The 15395-nt window shown below is 34.5% G+C and overlaps 1 protein-coding gene across 1 annotated transcript in view; it reads left to right on the forward strand.

The window, feature by feature from the left end:
* Positions 1-15395, forward strand: part of LOC106873829 (pleckstrin homology domain-containing family H member 1) — a 949845-nt gene that overhangs the window by 871478 nt on the left and 62972 nt on the right. The window contains exon 7 of the mRNA XM_052968478.1: positions 1502-1585. Within this exon, the coding sequence (XP_052824438.1) occupies positions 1502-1585 (84 nt within the window). The remainder of the gene's footprint in view (positions 1-1501; positions 1586-15395) is intronic.

The raw sequence follows: 15395 nt of genomic DNA on the forward strand, positions 1-15395 counted from the left end.
TAATCCTTTGAAACATATGTAGGAATAAAGTATGCAATTATAACATGCGTTTTCTCCATTCCTTAAATTCTTAAATATACTCAAATACCCAAAATTTCAAGGAGTTCCTGCCTTAAAAACAGGAACTAAACCACAGTTATTTTCTGTTCTTTGCTACATTAGTTTCTATTAACCCATTTATTCTATCAGAAGAATTTTTATTCATTAAGATAGAAGAAATACACATAATTATATATATATATATATATATATATATATATATATATTACTTATCACATCCAACAAAACTTGGATGTGTTGTCTGTAATGGTCTAAACTGCGGTAAATGTCCTGAATAACTCTTAAGCAACTCTTACAGAAGTCTGAGGCATTATAAACAGCACATCCAAGTTAGGCTGGATGCGCTAATTAATATTTGTTACAGAAACTGCGTCTGTTGCTAATACCTAATGTGTGTATATGTGTGTGTGAGTGTGTGAAAATATATATAGTCATGCATTCATTTTCTTTACTGGTTTAACTTGGACAGGTCATCATAATCCAAGCTAGTTCATATTTAGTTTTACTGCTCTCCTGGATTGGTTTGAAGTTCCACACATCTCATTAATGTAGCATGATTTTTGCCACTGGATGCCACAGAAACCATATGGAGCAAATATTAGACTTGGTTGAAAATGGGACATAAATAATTCTGTCAGTACATGACATGATGGTGAGATCACATACAATGCTACCAATCCAAGAGATGAAGACAGTTGGAACTCGTAAGAAATAAAGTTTTGGTAGGAGATTTGCATGCTAGATGTAGTTGACAGTTTTACTACTGTCTCGAGTAACAACAGCTTTTCCACTGAACTTGTCTAAAACAGAAGCCCTCTGGTGTATATTTTCCATTCATCAAACACATACACATACTCACACAAATTATTTAAAACCCTTAACTCTAAAAATTGAGATTATGTTAATACACCTTATTATTCTGTTAATTAAGCAAAAATAATCAGGAGCCACCTTATATGATAAACGTCATCATTGTCGTCGTCTCTGTCCCCGCTGCCATCATCGTTTAACATCCATCTTCCATGCTGGCATGGGTTGGCTGGTTTGACAGGAGCTCGCAAGGCAGAGGACTGCACCAACCTCCACAGTCTGTTTTGGAATGGTTTTTATGGTTGAATCCCCTCCTTAATGCCAACCACTTTAAAGATTGGACTGGGTGCTTTTTACATGGCACCAGCACTAGTGGGTTCTGTTTGGTATAGTTTTCAAGGCTGGATACCCTTCATAATGTCAGCCACCTTCTGTGATTGGCTTATTTCATAATTTCTTTCTGCTAAATTCAACTCAAGAGTTATGATCAATCCAAAACTATGTAAGAAGGTAATTTTCTCAGGTTCCACCACATGAAAATTCCAAAATGGATATAAAAACAATAAGTTGATTATTTTTTTTTTTATTTGTCTTTTTTAGTTTTGTGATTTGTTCACTCTTTTATCTTCAGAAAAAACAAAGACAACATGACGCAAAATTGGTAGAGGAAAAAGCTGTCAAAATCAAGGAATGGGTTGCAAGGAAGTTGGAACAAGTAAGCTTTATTACTGTGCCATCTTTTGGTTTGATATCTGTGTGTTGAATTTAAATCCTGAAGATCATTTTGTATATATATTTGACTTTTGAACATGTACTATAATGTTTATGATATTGTTCTCAATTGCATATTGTGTTCTCATTTAAGACAAACATAATTCAAATATTAATTACTAGCAGAGGCACCCGGTGTTGCTCGGGAATGAAATTGTTGCTTATATACTTGAAGAAAAAAAGGCAAAATATGCTGTATAGAAATTTGAGAGGACATTCTGTAGATGGACTCTCAGATGAATGATGGCTGGGCGCCTGTCATGAATGGGGAAAATTGAAGATGTGCCAAAAAGCCTCATTGATACTTGGAAACTTTTACGAAAATTAAAATGGGAATTAAATGAAAAAAATGATATACGTGAATATCCTCACAAGAATAATTGAAATAAATGGCGATTGTGGCCCCCCCCCCCACACACACGGACGCACGCGCACATACACACGTGTGTCTTTGTAAATATGTTTGTATACATTTATGTATGTGTGTGTTTGTAAGAGACAGAGTGTGAGTGAGTCAAGGGGTGTGTGTGTGCGTGTGTATGTGTGTGAGACAGAGTGAGAGAGCGGTGTGTATGTAGTATTTATTCTCTCTCTCTCTCTCTCTCATACACACGAACACACACGCACTCACATACAAAATAGAGAGTGAAGCTTTTTGCGTTACGTCAATACCGGAAGTTGACATTGAGGAACCTTTTTAAAGAAGCGAATCTTAAATACAAAGCAATATTATTTATTTTTAATTAAAAAAATCAAATGAAGAGCCTAAGATTTATCCGAGGTCAAATTATTCACGCATCAGAAGTATGGAAGCATTTGGTGAAGTCGATTACACACACATCTCTGTTTTATATATAGTATAGATATATCTTGTTACATCCTACTGATTTTTCCAAACCAGGTTGTCTCCTCTGAATAAACAAGTATTAAATTTGATTAAACGATTAAATGAAATACAGGGACCTGTACATTAGTATAAATGATATAATGTTATTAATATTGTACTGTACATGGTAGCAATAAGTTAGTCTGGCAGCCACAGGAATTTGAAGTCTTGATTGTAAATTAGTGTGGATCATGAGATGGTTCTGGAGTATCAGTGTCCAGAAAGTTATTGTGTACCCAGGGCTAGTGCTAGGAAGAGTAGGGCCTAATTAGAGAATTGTCAATGGAGCCTCTACTCTACAAAAGCTGAAGAGTGATGTTTCATGTTTGGGTAAAATGCCAATCCCAACCAAAAGGCATTGAAAGCTTGAGGCTCCACCATTAGCTACAATGATATACTAAAATTTCATCTTAGCACCCTCCTTTCGAGTGTGGGCACGGGACCCAATCTGAACAAATATGTCTAATTGGCTTAAAACTGGCACTGGTTACACCTGTATTGCATATTGCGTTTTTCATATGTAAATAGTCATAACATAGTATTAATCACAGAATAGCATACAATACGTAGGCTTAGTAAACGATGGTGTAAAATTCACTTTTTTTTATCATACCCAAATTTTTTTTTTTTAGTTATCTTACAGAAAGAGTTTATGTAAACATGCCATCAAATTTAAGGTTTATTTATTCATATTGTTTTGAATTAATCCTATATTATCTCATAACTTTGAAATTTCAACGATGTGATTGTTATTTTTTAGAATTACATTGTAGGGTAGGTTTGCAAGGTCTGATATAGTCACTATGAATTCAAAACAGGTAGAATATTTGGGCCTAATATGGCCAGTTTGACTTCTAAAGGGTTAAACATTCCAGAAACTAAAGAATAATATTAGCGTGCTGGCACCAGATACATTACAAACTGTTGTGAAATACTGCCTTGACAGGGTTCACACAGGAAGGAATTTGTGGGATGTTATATTTCACAATTAATTGTTAGTAATTTCCAAAATCCAGTATGTATACTTTTATTCTTTTGCTTGTTTGTATTTTGAATGTGGCCATGCTGGAGCACTGCTTTAAAGAGTTTATTGTCGAAGAAATCAATCCCAGGACTTATTCCTTATCAGCCTAATACTTATTCTATTGGTCTCTTTTGATGAACCCCTAAGTTATGGGAATATAAACACATCAGCATCAGTTGTCAAGGGATGGCAGGGAGACAAACACAGACACACACTCATAAAAAAAATATATATACAATAGGCTTCTTTCAGTTTCCATCTACCAAATTCACTCACAAGGCTTTTGTCAGCCTGAGGCTATAGTAGAAGACACTTGCCCAAGATGCCATGCAGTGGGACTGAACCCAGAACCATGTGGTTGGGGAGCAAGTGATTTTTGCATCGCCCTGTATAATCTGCTTTACACTATTATATATACTTAAGCACTTGATATACTCACTATACACTCCAAATTATTGAATAACATCCATTATATACTGAAGCATTAAACACCATAGCATTATCATGGCATAGCATTCTCTTAGGTTATGGATTTCCTCAATGTTGACTCAAATTTCACAGCTCTCTTTTATTTCATTCATAACATCTGTTTATATTTTCCAAACTGAGGAGATTCATTTGACATTCTTTATTTATCTCCATTTTATAATCAGAATTTCGGATAAATATACATGAATGGGGGCTGTCACATACTTTGTATTGGATTTTTATTGCCTAGTGACATTACTAAATATATGTTAAGCTGACCAGCAAGCTTCTATGAAGTTGTACAATGAATAATCAGATCTTTCTCAAATAATACTTTACTCTCTTAAATAAGGAAGAACATCTACAAGATTCCACAAAATACATTTTCTGGGGGAAAAAAAGACCCAAACAAAACAAAAGACCAGACTGTCAACACCTTTTATTATCATATATCTATTGGATCAGCTCTATTTTGGGGTTAAACATTCACAACAAAAACTTGCCACATTGAGCTTTATATAAATGTTGAAATGAACCCAAACAATAACATATGAACAAACAACAATCCTTCATATTAATGTAACCAATTCAATAGTCACTATGAAAGCAACACAAGCAATTTTTTTTATCATGCCCCCCCCCCCCCAATTTTTTTTTTTTTTTTTTTGTCTCCTCCTCACCCTATAAAAATATATGCTTATTCATGTCCTCAGAAGTAATGGCCCAGGTTTCACTGCCATGTAGCATGGCTGTTCGTACACATGCGTCATACAGTCTACCTTTTACTCTGAGTGAGAGACCCTTTGTTACCAGCAGAGGTAGGAGCTCTCTGAATTTTGCCCAGGCTATTCTTATTCTTGCAGCTACACTTTCAGAGCATCCACCCTGCTACTGACTTGGTCCCCTAGGTAACAGAAGCTATCAACTACTTGTAGTTTTTCTCCCTGAAATGTGACAGAAGCTGTTCTCTGCATATTTTCAGTGTTCATAGCACCTGAGCATTTGCCACATACAAAAACTATCTTCCCCAGTTAGCCTCCTTTGATATTGCTGCACCTCTTATGTGTCCATAGCTTACACTGGGTACATCTTATGGAGTTTCTACCTACGTCTTTTCAACAGATCGAGCAGGGCCATCTACCTGAAGGGATTTGTGTTTTGTCTGCCTTCCTATTTAGGGCTTTGGTTTTAGCTAGGTTGACTCTAAGACCCTTCGATTCTAATCCTTGCTTCCACACCTGAACATTTTCCTCTAGTTCTGTTAGTGTCTCAGCAATTAGAGCAAGGTCATCAGCATAGATGAGCTCCCAGGGGCATTCTGTTTTGAATTTCTCTGTTATTGCCTGTATATACAATGGGCTTCTCTCAATTTCTGTTTATCAAATCCACTCACAAGGCTTTGATTGGTCTGAGGCTATTGTAGAAGATACTTGCTCAAGGTGCCATAAAGTGGGAATGAACCAAAAACCATGTGGTTAGGAAGTAAGCTTCTTACCACACAGCCATGCCTGCACCTATATATTTAAAAAGATTTCTATTATGCGTTTTAGACATGTGGCTGTAGTTGTGCTGGACTATTACTGTGTGTACACACATACACATGCATATATATTTTGGTGAATTATTTATTCTTCTCCTTTGGACAATGTAAACAACCATAAGTAATTAGACCTGAGGATAAGCTAAACTTTGTTTATATGTGGTATGATTTGTGTAGGACACGTTAAGTTTAGCTTGGTATCATATGTAGTCTTCATTCACTTTCTCCATGCCTTCCGCTCTTCGATATATATGCATATATATATACATACACATATATGTATTCTCACACACGCATGTACATATGTATACATATACACTCACAAATTTCAGTATCTGTATATCCATCCATCTGGCCACACATTCATTCATCTGTCCATTGATTGATTACTCAAGCAGCCTGGCTATACACACAAATGTGTCTGTCGGAGAAGTTTGCTTCAGAATCATGTGGTTAAGAGTTTAATCCTGCTGTCTGGACAATCAGACATTGTCCTGTACTATAGCCAAGAGTTAACCAGTACCCTGTGAGTGAAATTGTGTATGGAAACTGAAGAAGTCTGTTGTGGCTGTGCGATAAGAAGCTTGCTTCCCAACTACATGGTTCTGGGTTCAGTCCCACTGTGTGGCACCTTGGGCAAGTGTCTTCCACTATAGCCTTGGGCCAACCAAAGCCTTTTGAGTGGATTTGGTATATGGAAACTGAAAGAAACTTATTGTGTATATGTATATATCTATGTGTGTGTCTTTGTGACAGTGTTTGTTCCCCCACATCACCACTTGACAACCGGCATTGGTGAGCTTGTGTCCCGATAACTTAGTGGTTCAGTAAAAGAGACTGATAGAATAAGTACTAGGCTTAAAAAGTAAGTCCTAGTGTTGAATTGTTTGACTAAAACCCTTCAAGACAGTTCCCCAGCTTGGCTGCAGTCAAATGATTGACACTCAAAAGAAGAATAAAACAATGTGTGTGTGTGAATGTTTGTATGAGTGGTTTCATATTTCCCAACAAAAGCCTCACCGTTCATATAGGCAATGTCTTTTGTGTGCGCACACACACACACACATGCCTGGGCTTTTTGACAAGTCTTTACATCCTGCATGATCTCTGTAAACTAAAGGCTTATTTAAATAGTGTCATTTGTTGCCAGTTCTTTGTATAACCATGTCCAACCAATTCATTGTTCAACGTGTAGCTTGGTCATGGCTATGCAAAGAACTCGGAACAAATAGTTGAAAGTAGGTGAGGATTTGCATCATGAAAGACAGCTGGCCTAATAGAACTTTGGCCCATAAAAGCATTAATAAGTAGGCATTAAAATGATTTCAAATATATATATATATATATAAATAACTAATTTAGAGACGAACCACCACTCTACAACTCAGAACCCGTCCAAATCCATGCTGTGAGGCATATACCATCTTAATATCTAATATTTTAATTTAAAATAAATAACGTTACATAAATAAATCATATAAATCGTATACATAAATCATAGAAATATTGATTTAAAAATTTAAAAGTCAAATTTATAAATTGGATAGTAAAAATTAGTACGATAATATACAGTATGGAAGTATAAATGTAAAAAGTTAGTGCTAGTACATAGACTACGTGCGTTTCATGGCTGAAATAGGACTATATAAAATCATAAGCAAATTCTATCCAAGTTCATTAGAGCGGGGAAATGATTTTACTCCCAAAATCAGTCACTCTTTAGGTCAAAACCTAAGAAAGTACCTAAAATCATTCAAGGAATAAACATGAGAAATAAAAATATATATAAAGACACAAAATCCGTTAATCCCTACATTAACTGTATTAATATAATTAAGTTACAATCTAAAAAAATTATAGTATTATAGTAAACAAGGTTAAAACATTATGGAATAAGTAGATAATAGTAAAAAAAATATTGTTTATAAAATTAAAATTAGAAAACATGACATATCTGCCAACTGGTAACTGTAAAATAAAACAAAATGGCTGTGCTATAGAATTTATACTAAAAGGTCACGTGATAAACATGGCGTCTACTACCCAGAAGTACATGCGTATTATAATTACTAAAATAATAACGAAAATATCGAAAAAGAAAATCTACCTAAAATAAAACGTTTCTTGAGGATTAAAAATACTAAAATACTTAAACTTGCAAATTAACGCAGGGTAATAACTATATGTGGTATGACGTCAGTGATTGGGGAGCTGACCGGAAGGGCGAGTTGACCGGAAGAGGAAGAAGGGCAGAGGGAGCCTCGATCGGGATTTCGTGCCCTTTTCGAACGGAGTCGGGGTCAGTAGAGGACGTGTTAAGCGACAGTCTAGGTTTGGGAGAAGCAGCTGCTATTCCTAGTGTTCTTCAGGTCGGGGTAAGCTTCAAGGATCGGATACCGGAAGACAGACTCGCAGTCTACGAAAGGAAAACCGAGGTAAGGCGATTACATCTACTCGCACGCATATACCACAAGCTATTTCAGCCCCACGTGTAGAAATTCGCCGCGATGGCAGCCAAGATTAGAATCACCAGCGATGTGATCAGGCCTTTTAATGGCGAAGGAGATGTGACGAAAATTCTATATTACGTAAATAATGCCATGAAAATTAATACTGAAAAGTCACGTGATAAACATGGCGTCCATTACCAGAGGTAATTCTAAAATAATAACGAAAATATCGAAAAAGAAAATCTACCTAAAATAAAAAGTTTAATGAAGATTAATAATAATAAAATACTTAAAACTCTCAGATTTCTGCAGAATAATAACTATACCAAATACGAAAGTTATATATTACTTAAATAATGTTATGAAATATTGTAAAAGACTGCTCATATCGTTGAATACTTAAAGTAAAGGTAGTTATATGTTCCAATTTTTTAATAATATTGTGATGATTAAATTGTATTCTAAAGCTAATTTGATGTATTTTATGATACTGATAATAACTATAAGTTGGTACCTAATCCTAGGTTTAAATAAATAAATTAGTTATCTAAACTTATTATATAAGTAATTTAATTTATGTCTGCATTAAATATGACGTTCATCGTGGGAGTCGACCAATTTTTTATTAGTTAATAATATCTCTTTAAATTCGTTAGTACATAATAAGCAGAATTTATTCCCTATCCTATATGATTTAGCCTTGCAAACTGTTTCCCATTTTAACTCGTATTCTATTCTTTTAGATTTAAGTTCCCAAATGTATTTACTAAGGCCCGTAGAGTTAATTAAATTTCTGTTCTTAAAAGAATTCATATGTTGGGCCACCCAGGATTTAATCTTATTGGAAGTCGATCCAATGTAAGTAGTATTTATGTTATCATTATTACTGCAGTTATTATTCTTCAAAATCACTATACATTTATATACTGCGTCCTCAACGTTACATCTATTATTAAATTTTATATTTAGTCTTATCTCTACAATTACAATCAATTATATTTTGGACTCCAATGGAGGTATTACTTAATTTATTATTGTAAAACTTATTTAATTTAAATTTATTAAAGGATGAAATGATATTGCCAAAATTATTAGTGGTAGAGTAACCAACTCCAAAATGATTGCTAGAAAATGTGTCCTTATATTTCTTGTCTTTAATAAATATCTTAATTATATTTAAAATCTCTTTAATAATGTTAGTTTTTACCTGTATCCCATAGGGAATTATTAGCCATATTTTATTCTTATTATTATTACTATGAGTTTTTTTGTTCATATTACTACCTATCTCTGGTTTTAGGTGATTCTGAATACTGTGTTTATTATTATAATAGAAAGTGTATTCATCATTTAAGTTATCTTTTAAATTATAATTATATTTAGAATGGTTGAAAAATGCCTGGTATCTTTTCTGGCCCACAATTTATTATTGTACCTAATAAACGATTTTCTCGCCATTTTTACTACCTTAACTTCCTCTTTAGTCATTCCCACCTTATTCATAGCATATATTAAGGCCTTATTAAGCACTATTTCATTACTAGATGAATAATAATCCTCTATGTCTATTTGGATAAATTTGTAACTACTACTGTCTTTAATATCTTTAAACCATTTTAAAGTATCATTAGTGCTAGTCCAGAGTTTTAGGTTATTTAGTTTATTAATATATTTGTCTAAAATTAACTTACTTAATTTCCCTAAATCAGATTTACTGGGACATATTAGTCTTCCTTTAGGGTCTGAGTAGAAATTGTCTTTATGATCTTTTAAAGTTATCCTATAATTGGTATATGCCTCACAGCATGGATTTGGACGGGTTCTGATTTGGACTGAGTTGTAGAGTGGTGGTTCGTCTCTTAATTAGTTATATACATGTATATTATATATTAGGAAACCCAGTATAATATACCGATTTTTGCCTGTAAGGTTGGAATAATTTTTTTATTCCCTAATATTATTACTATATATATATATATATATATAGGTGCAGGTGTAATTGTGTGGTAAGAAACTTGCTTTCCTGCCACATGGTTCCAGGTTCAGTCCACTGTGTGGCATCTTAGGTAAGTGTCGTCTGCTATAAACTTGGACTGACCAAAGCCTTGTGAGTGGATTTGGTAGGTGGAAAATAAAATAAGCCTGTTGTAAAAATATATATATATGCATATACTTATGTGGGTATCTTTGTGTCTATGTTTGCCTCCACACCCACCCCATCATTGTTTGACAACCAATGTTGTGGTTTGGCAAAAAGAACTGATAGAAGTACTAGGCTTACAGAGAATTAGTCCTGAGGTCGATTTCTTCAACCAAAACCCTTTAACGCAGTGATCCAGCATGGCTGTGGTCAAATGACTGAAAGAATAAAAGAATACACACACACACACACGTAAGGATCGTTTGTAGATATACATAAATCTGGAGGAGAAGCACACTCTAAGTTGTAGAACAGTTAATATTATAGTGGGGTAGGTCGGTTTATGAGGTTACCCTGGGTTTCTTGCTCGTAAGGGGTTTGGCCTTATGGCATATCTTCAGACCCCAAACACTGCTGGCCTGAAACCTCTTTATATATGTGTGTGTGTGTGTGCATATATTTGCATATATACATTTATATATATATATCTGTAAATAATGTGACAATTATTTGGTAGCCACGATAAAACTCCAAGTTTCGGATGTCAGGGCAGAAACCCACGCCACCATCTCTTCAGTTATGTGGCCATTGAAAAAATGCTATGAAAATGACCATTAAACAAAGGGAAATTACTATGTGATTGACTGTTATTAAGACAAAAGATCTATAAGACTGACCGCTAAGTGAGGGGAAGGAGTAAAGGAAAGGGAGTAAAAATGTCCATAGTATTCGCATAATTGCACAAGTCCATACATACACATGCGCGCCCGCACACCCACGTACATGTGCCTATATATATACTCATCCACCCTCACTTGAAACACACACATGCTCACCTACACATTTGCCAAAAAAATATATATACATACCCGCGTACACGCTCGCACACATATACACGTACAAAAAAGGTTCATACACACGTCTATATACGCACATGCACAAGAAAAACAGGGCTAAAGGCAAATATATATATGAGTGGCTGTGTGGTATGTAGCTTGCTTACCAACCACATGGTTCCGGGTTCAGTCCCACCGTGTGGCACCTTGGGCAAGTGTCTTCTACTATAGCCTCGGGCTGACCAAAGCCCTGTGAGTGGATTTGGTAGACGGAAACTGAAAGAAGCCCGTCGTATATATGTGTTTGTCCCCCCATCGTCGCTTGACAACCGATGCTGGTATGTTTATGTCCCCGTAACTTAGTGGTTCGACAAAAAGAGACCGATAGAATAAGTACTAGGCTTCCAAAGAATAAGTCCTGGGGTCGATTTGCTCGACTAAAGGCGTTGCTCCAGCATGGCCACAGTCAAAAGCCTGAAACAAGTAAAAGAGTAAAAGAATATGTATGCACTCACACATATAAATTTTCATGATATTACTTAGTGCAATTTAAATTGTATGACATATAACCAATATTGAGAATCCTATAAGTGTCATACTTCAAAAGATAAAACTTCAAGAACTTGTATTATGGTTCAAGTTTCCTTTCACTGATTTCCTTAGTTTAGAAGATCACAGAGTACGTACAGAAAATATAGAAAAAACAAAACAGGAGAGCCCATTCATTTACTATATATGTATAAAATATGTATACATTTTTATATGTCTATGCCACTATATGCCTATATTCTCTCTCTCTCTCACACTCACAGACACATACATACAAACAAAAATAATGCTATACTGAACATCTTGTAGATGTATCTTCAATGTTATCTTCATAATGTATAACTTGATTCCATATTTAAACATAAGTCCTCTTATTTAAAAGGAGTTTAAAAAATTGCATATTGCAACATTGTCTTCCTTGATGTTGTTATTTGTATAAGTGAGCTAGAGATCAAAACGGGCACACTGGCTCAAGAAACCAAATTCTCTTCTAGAGTGCTTACTCTGGTTATCGTTGGTTAGTCCACATCACTCTGTAAGGAGCATAGGACTGGTTTCCTAGTTTCTCTGTCATATATATTTCTCCCTGGACAAAACACCAGTCCATCGCTGGATTATGTGTTTTTACCAGCTGAGTGGACTGGAGCAAAATGAAATGAAGTGTTTTGCTCAAGAACATAACACATCACCTTGACCAGGAATCGAACCATAATCTTATGATCATGATTCTAACTTTGTAATCACTAAACCATGTGCCTTTACTAGTATTTATCATAATATCAACCAAAATAACAATGTTACTAAGTTTTTTTAAACACATTTCAGGATTAATTACGAAATGGATTATCAGAGAAATTGAAAATTATTTGAAAGTAACTCAAGTAATTGTTTTGTAAGATTTGGTCCATATCCTTTTTTTTTTTGTACAGTACCAGAGCAAATATCTAGCAAGCTTGGAACCAGAAGTGACTCATATTTCTGGTTGTTTCAGTTTCTAGTCTTTAACAGATTCAGAATAATACTTTACTAAAGTAGGATCTATTTGTTATTTATTAATCCACTTAAAATTCTTAAGAGATATCATATTGTGCCATGTGTACTGTATAATGTTTATAGGATGAAAAATAAGGAACATGATTTTATTTAACTGAGATACGCTTACAAGTTAATACATTTCTAAATCTGAGTATATTTAATTTTTATCAGTCAACATAAAAAAAGCAAACTATTTTTAACACACTGTATGCAAATTAACTAACTTCAAAAACAGGGTTTGTTTACTCACGACAGGGTACAGTAATATTGCATAGTATTGCACAATCTTCCTGGATTTCTGATAGCTGGATAACAGGTCCAATACTGAATAAGGTTTGCATTTTACTGAGCAGCATAAACTGCATATACCTTCAACTGAATATGAAGGAAAGAAATGATTTAATTGCATTTTTTCTTTGAACTCTGGACAGAATTATGCTCTGCCTTCTTAATATTTTTTCTGTTTTCATTTCAAATACGTTGGCTCAAATTTTTATCTCTGAACTGAAATTGCACTTAGAATATGGAAAGTATGTCAAAAGGAACAGATAAGGTTGACATAGCCTTTTGATGACAAGGCCTTTCAGAAGTTCACTGACCTTAATCACCTCTGAATATCTGATCTAAGATGTCATCATAATCTTGCTGATTGGATATTGGAAGTTTAAACATAAAAATGTTCTTAATGTTGGTTCACACATCCTATTTTGGTTCTCTGATGTTAGGTTCATAATTTTGGTTTGAAAGTGATATCTTAAAAGTTGTCTCAGAGGATTTTTTTCAACTTCTTTTACCATTCTGTTTCTACATTTCCATATCCTTATTTCATTTTTCATTTCAGATAGAATAATATTTTTAAAAATATAAATATAAATATACATTTTTCATTTCAGATAAAATACTTTTAAAGATAAAAATATAAACATAAATTCTTAAATTTTCTTTCTCCAAATGATTTCAAATTTTAGAGTAACAAATATTTTCAGTTTTTAATTTTTGTTAATTTTTCAAACATAGAATGAAAAAAAATGATAATAAAATAACTGGCCCAGTGATACCACTTTTAGACTAATGGCATCATCTTTGTATGAGAAGTGCCACTTGTATGTAAGTGATGCTAACTCTGTATCTTTTATCTTTTATTTGTTTCTGTTATAAGACTGTGGTCATGCTGGGGCACTGCCTTGAAAGGTTTTAGTCAAACAAATCAACTCTGGGCCTTCTTTTTTTAAGCCTGGTACTTATTCTGTCGATTTTTTCTGCTGAATTGCTAAATTACGGATATGTAAACACACCAACACTAGTTGTCAAATAATGGGAGTGGTGGACAAACACTGACACAAAGACACACATACAATGATATATACGCATACAATACATACATACATATATATATATGTGTGTATATATATATATATAAAACAGGCTGGCTTCTTTCAGTTCCATTTTACCAAATCCACACACAAGGCTTTGGTCAGCCCAAGGCTACAGTAGAACACACTTGTGCAAGGATCCATGCAATGAGACTTATCCTGGAACTGTGTTGTTGAGAAGCAAGCTTATTACCACACAGCTATGCTTGCGCCTATATGTATATGAAGCATCAACTCTATATTAGTACCAGCTGCTTTTTATAAGTGATACTAATGCTACGTTAGTACCACTAGCTTTATATTAGTGGCACCAACTTTTCATTTGTGTCACTAGCTTTATATTAGTGGTACCAAACCTACATTAGTGGCACCAACTTTTTATTGCTGATACTAATTCTGCATTAGTGCCACTAATTCTATATTAGTTGTATGAACTGTATATTACTCCCCCACAACACTGTTTTAGTGACGCCAGCTCTGTATCAGGGATGCTGTCTATATCAGATCACTGTCTATACCAGATCACTGGTTTATTAAAAATTATTTGACATAATTTTCCCAGCCTCAGAATATTCTGTGATGAATTTAAAATATAAGCTACTTACTTCCTAAGAGTGTGAAGTGGTTGGTGTTATGATGGGCATGTAGTGTTAGAAATCATGCCAAAGCAGACATTGAAGCAAGATGTGGCCCTCCAATCTGTTAGATCCTTTCAAACCATCATGTCCATACCAGCATGGAAATTGGACATAAAATGCTGCCACCTCTACTATTGCTATTCAAGGGGCTGTATTCATTAACTGATCAGCCATTCTAATAATTACTACTAATAAAATACACTATTAAAGAACATAGTATCTTTTACTATGTAAATATCCTCCCAAACTATCCTTCTCAGCCGCATTCTCACCCATGTAAGCATGCATACTAAATTAGAGACTGCAGCCATGGTGGGTGACCACCTTGAAGGGTTTTAGTTGAACGAATCAACCCCAGTAATTATTTTTTAAACCTGGTACTAATTCCATCAGTCGTTTGCTGAACCACTAGTTTACAGGGACATAAACAAACCAACACTGATTGTCAAGCAGTTATGGGGGACAGACAAAAGCATGCACACATCACATGTATGTATGTATGTGTATATATATATATATATATATATATATATATGAAATACAAAAAGGGACAACAAAACATTCAGACAGACAATACAAAGAAAACAAGGATGGGCCATTTGGAGTTTTCTTTCTTCAGTTAAGTTTCAGATTATCTTTGCAATTTTGGCTGGTTATAATCAACATTGCTCCAATCTGGCCAGCCCCAAAGAAAAACTAAGCTAAGAGCACTAGATTCCTTGGAAGAAAGCAGTGAATGTATACGAAAACACTGTCTTTGTTTTCATATACATTCGCTGCTTTCTTTATTGTCTGTCTGGATGTTTTGCGTTCTT

Source organism: Octopus bimaculoides, chromosome 6, assembly GCF_001194135.2.
Source record: "Octopus bimaculoides isolate UCB-OBI-ISO-001 chromosome 6, ASM119413v2, whole genome shotgun sequence".
In the NCBI taxonomy this organism is placed as follows: domain Eukaryota; kingdom Metazoa; phylum Mollusca; class Cephalopoda; order Octopoda; family Octopodidae; genus Octopus; species Octopus bimaculoides.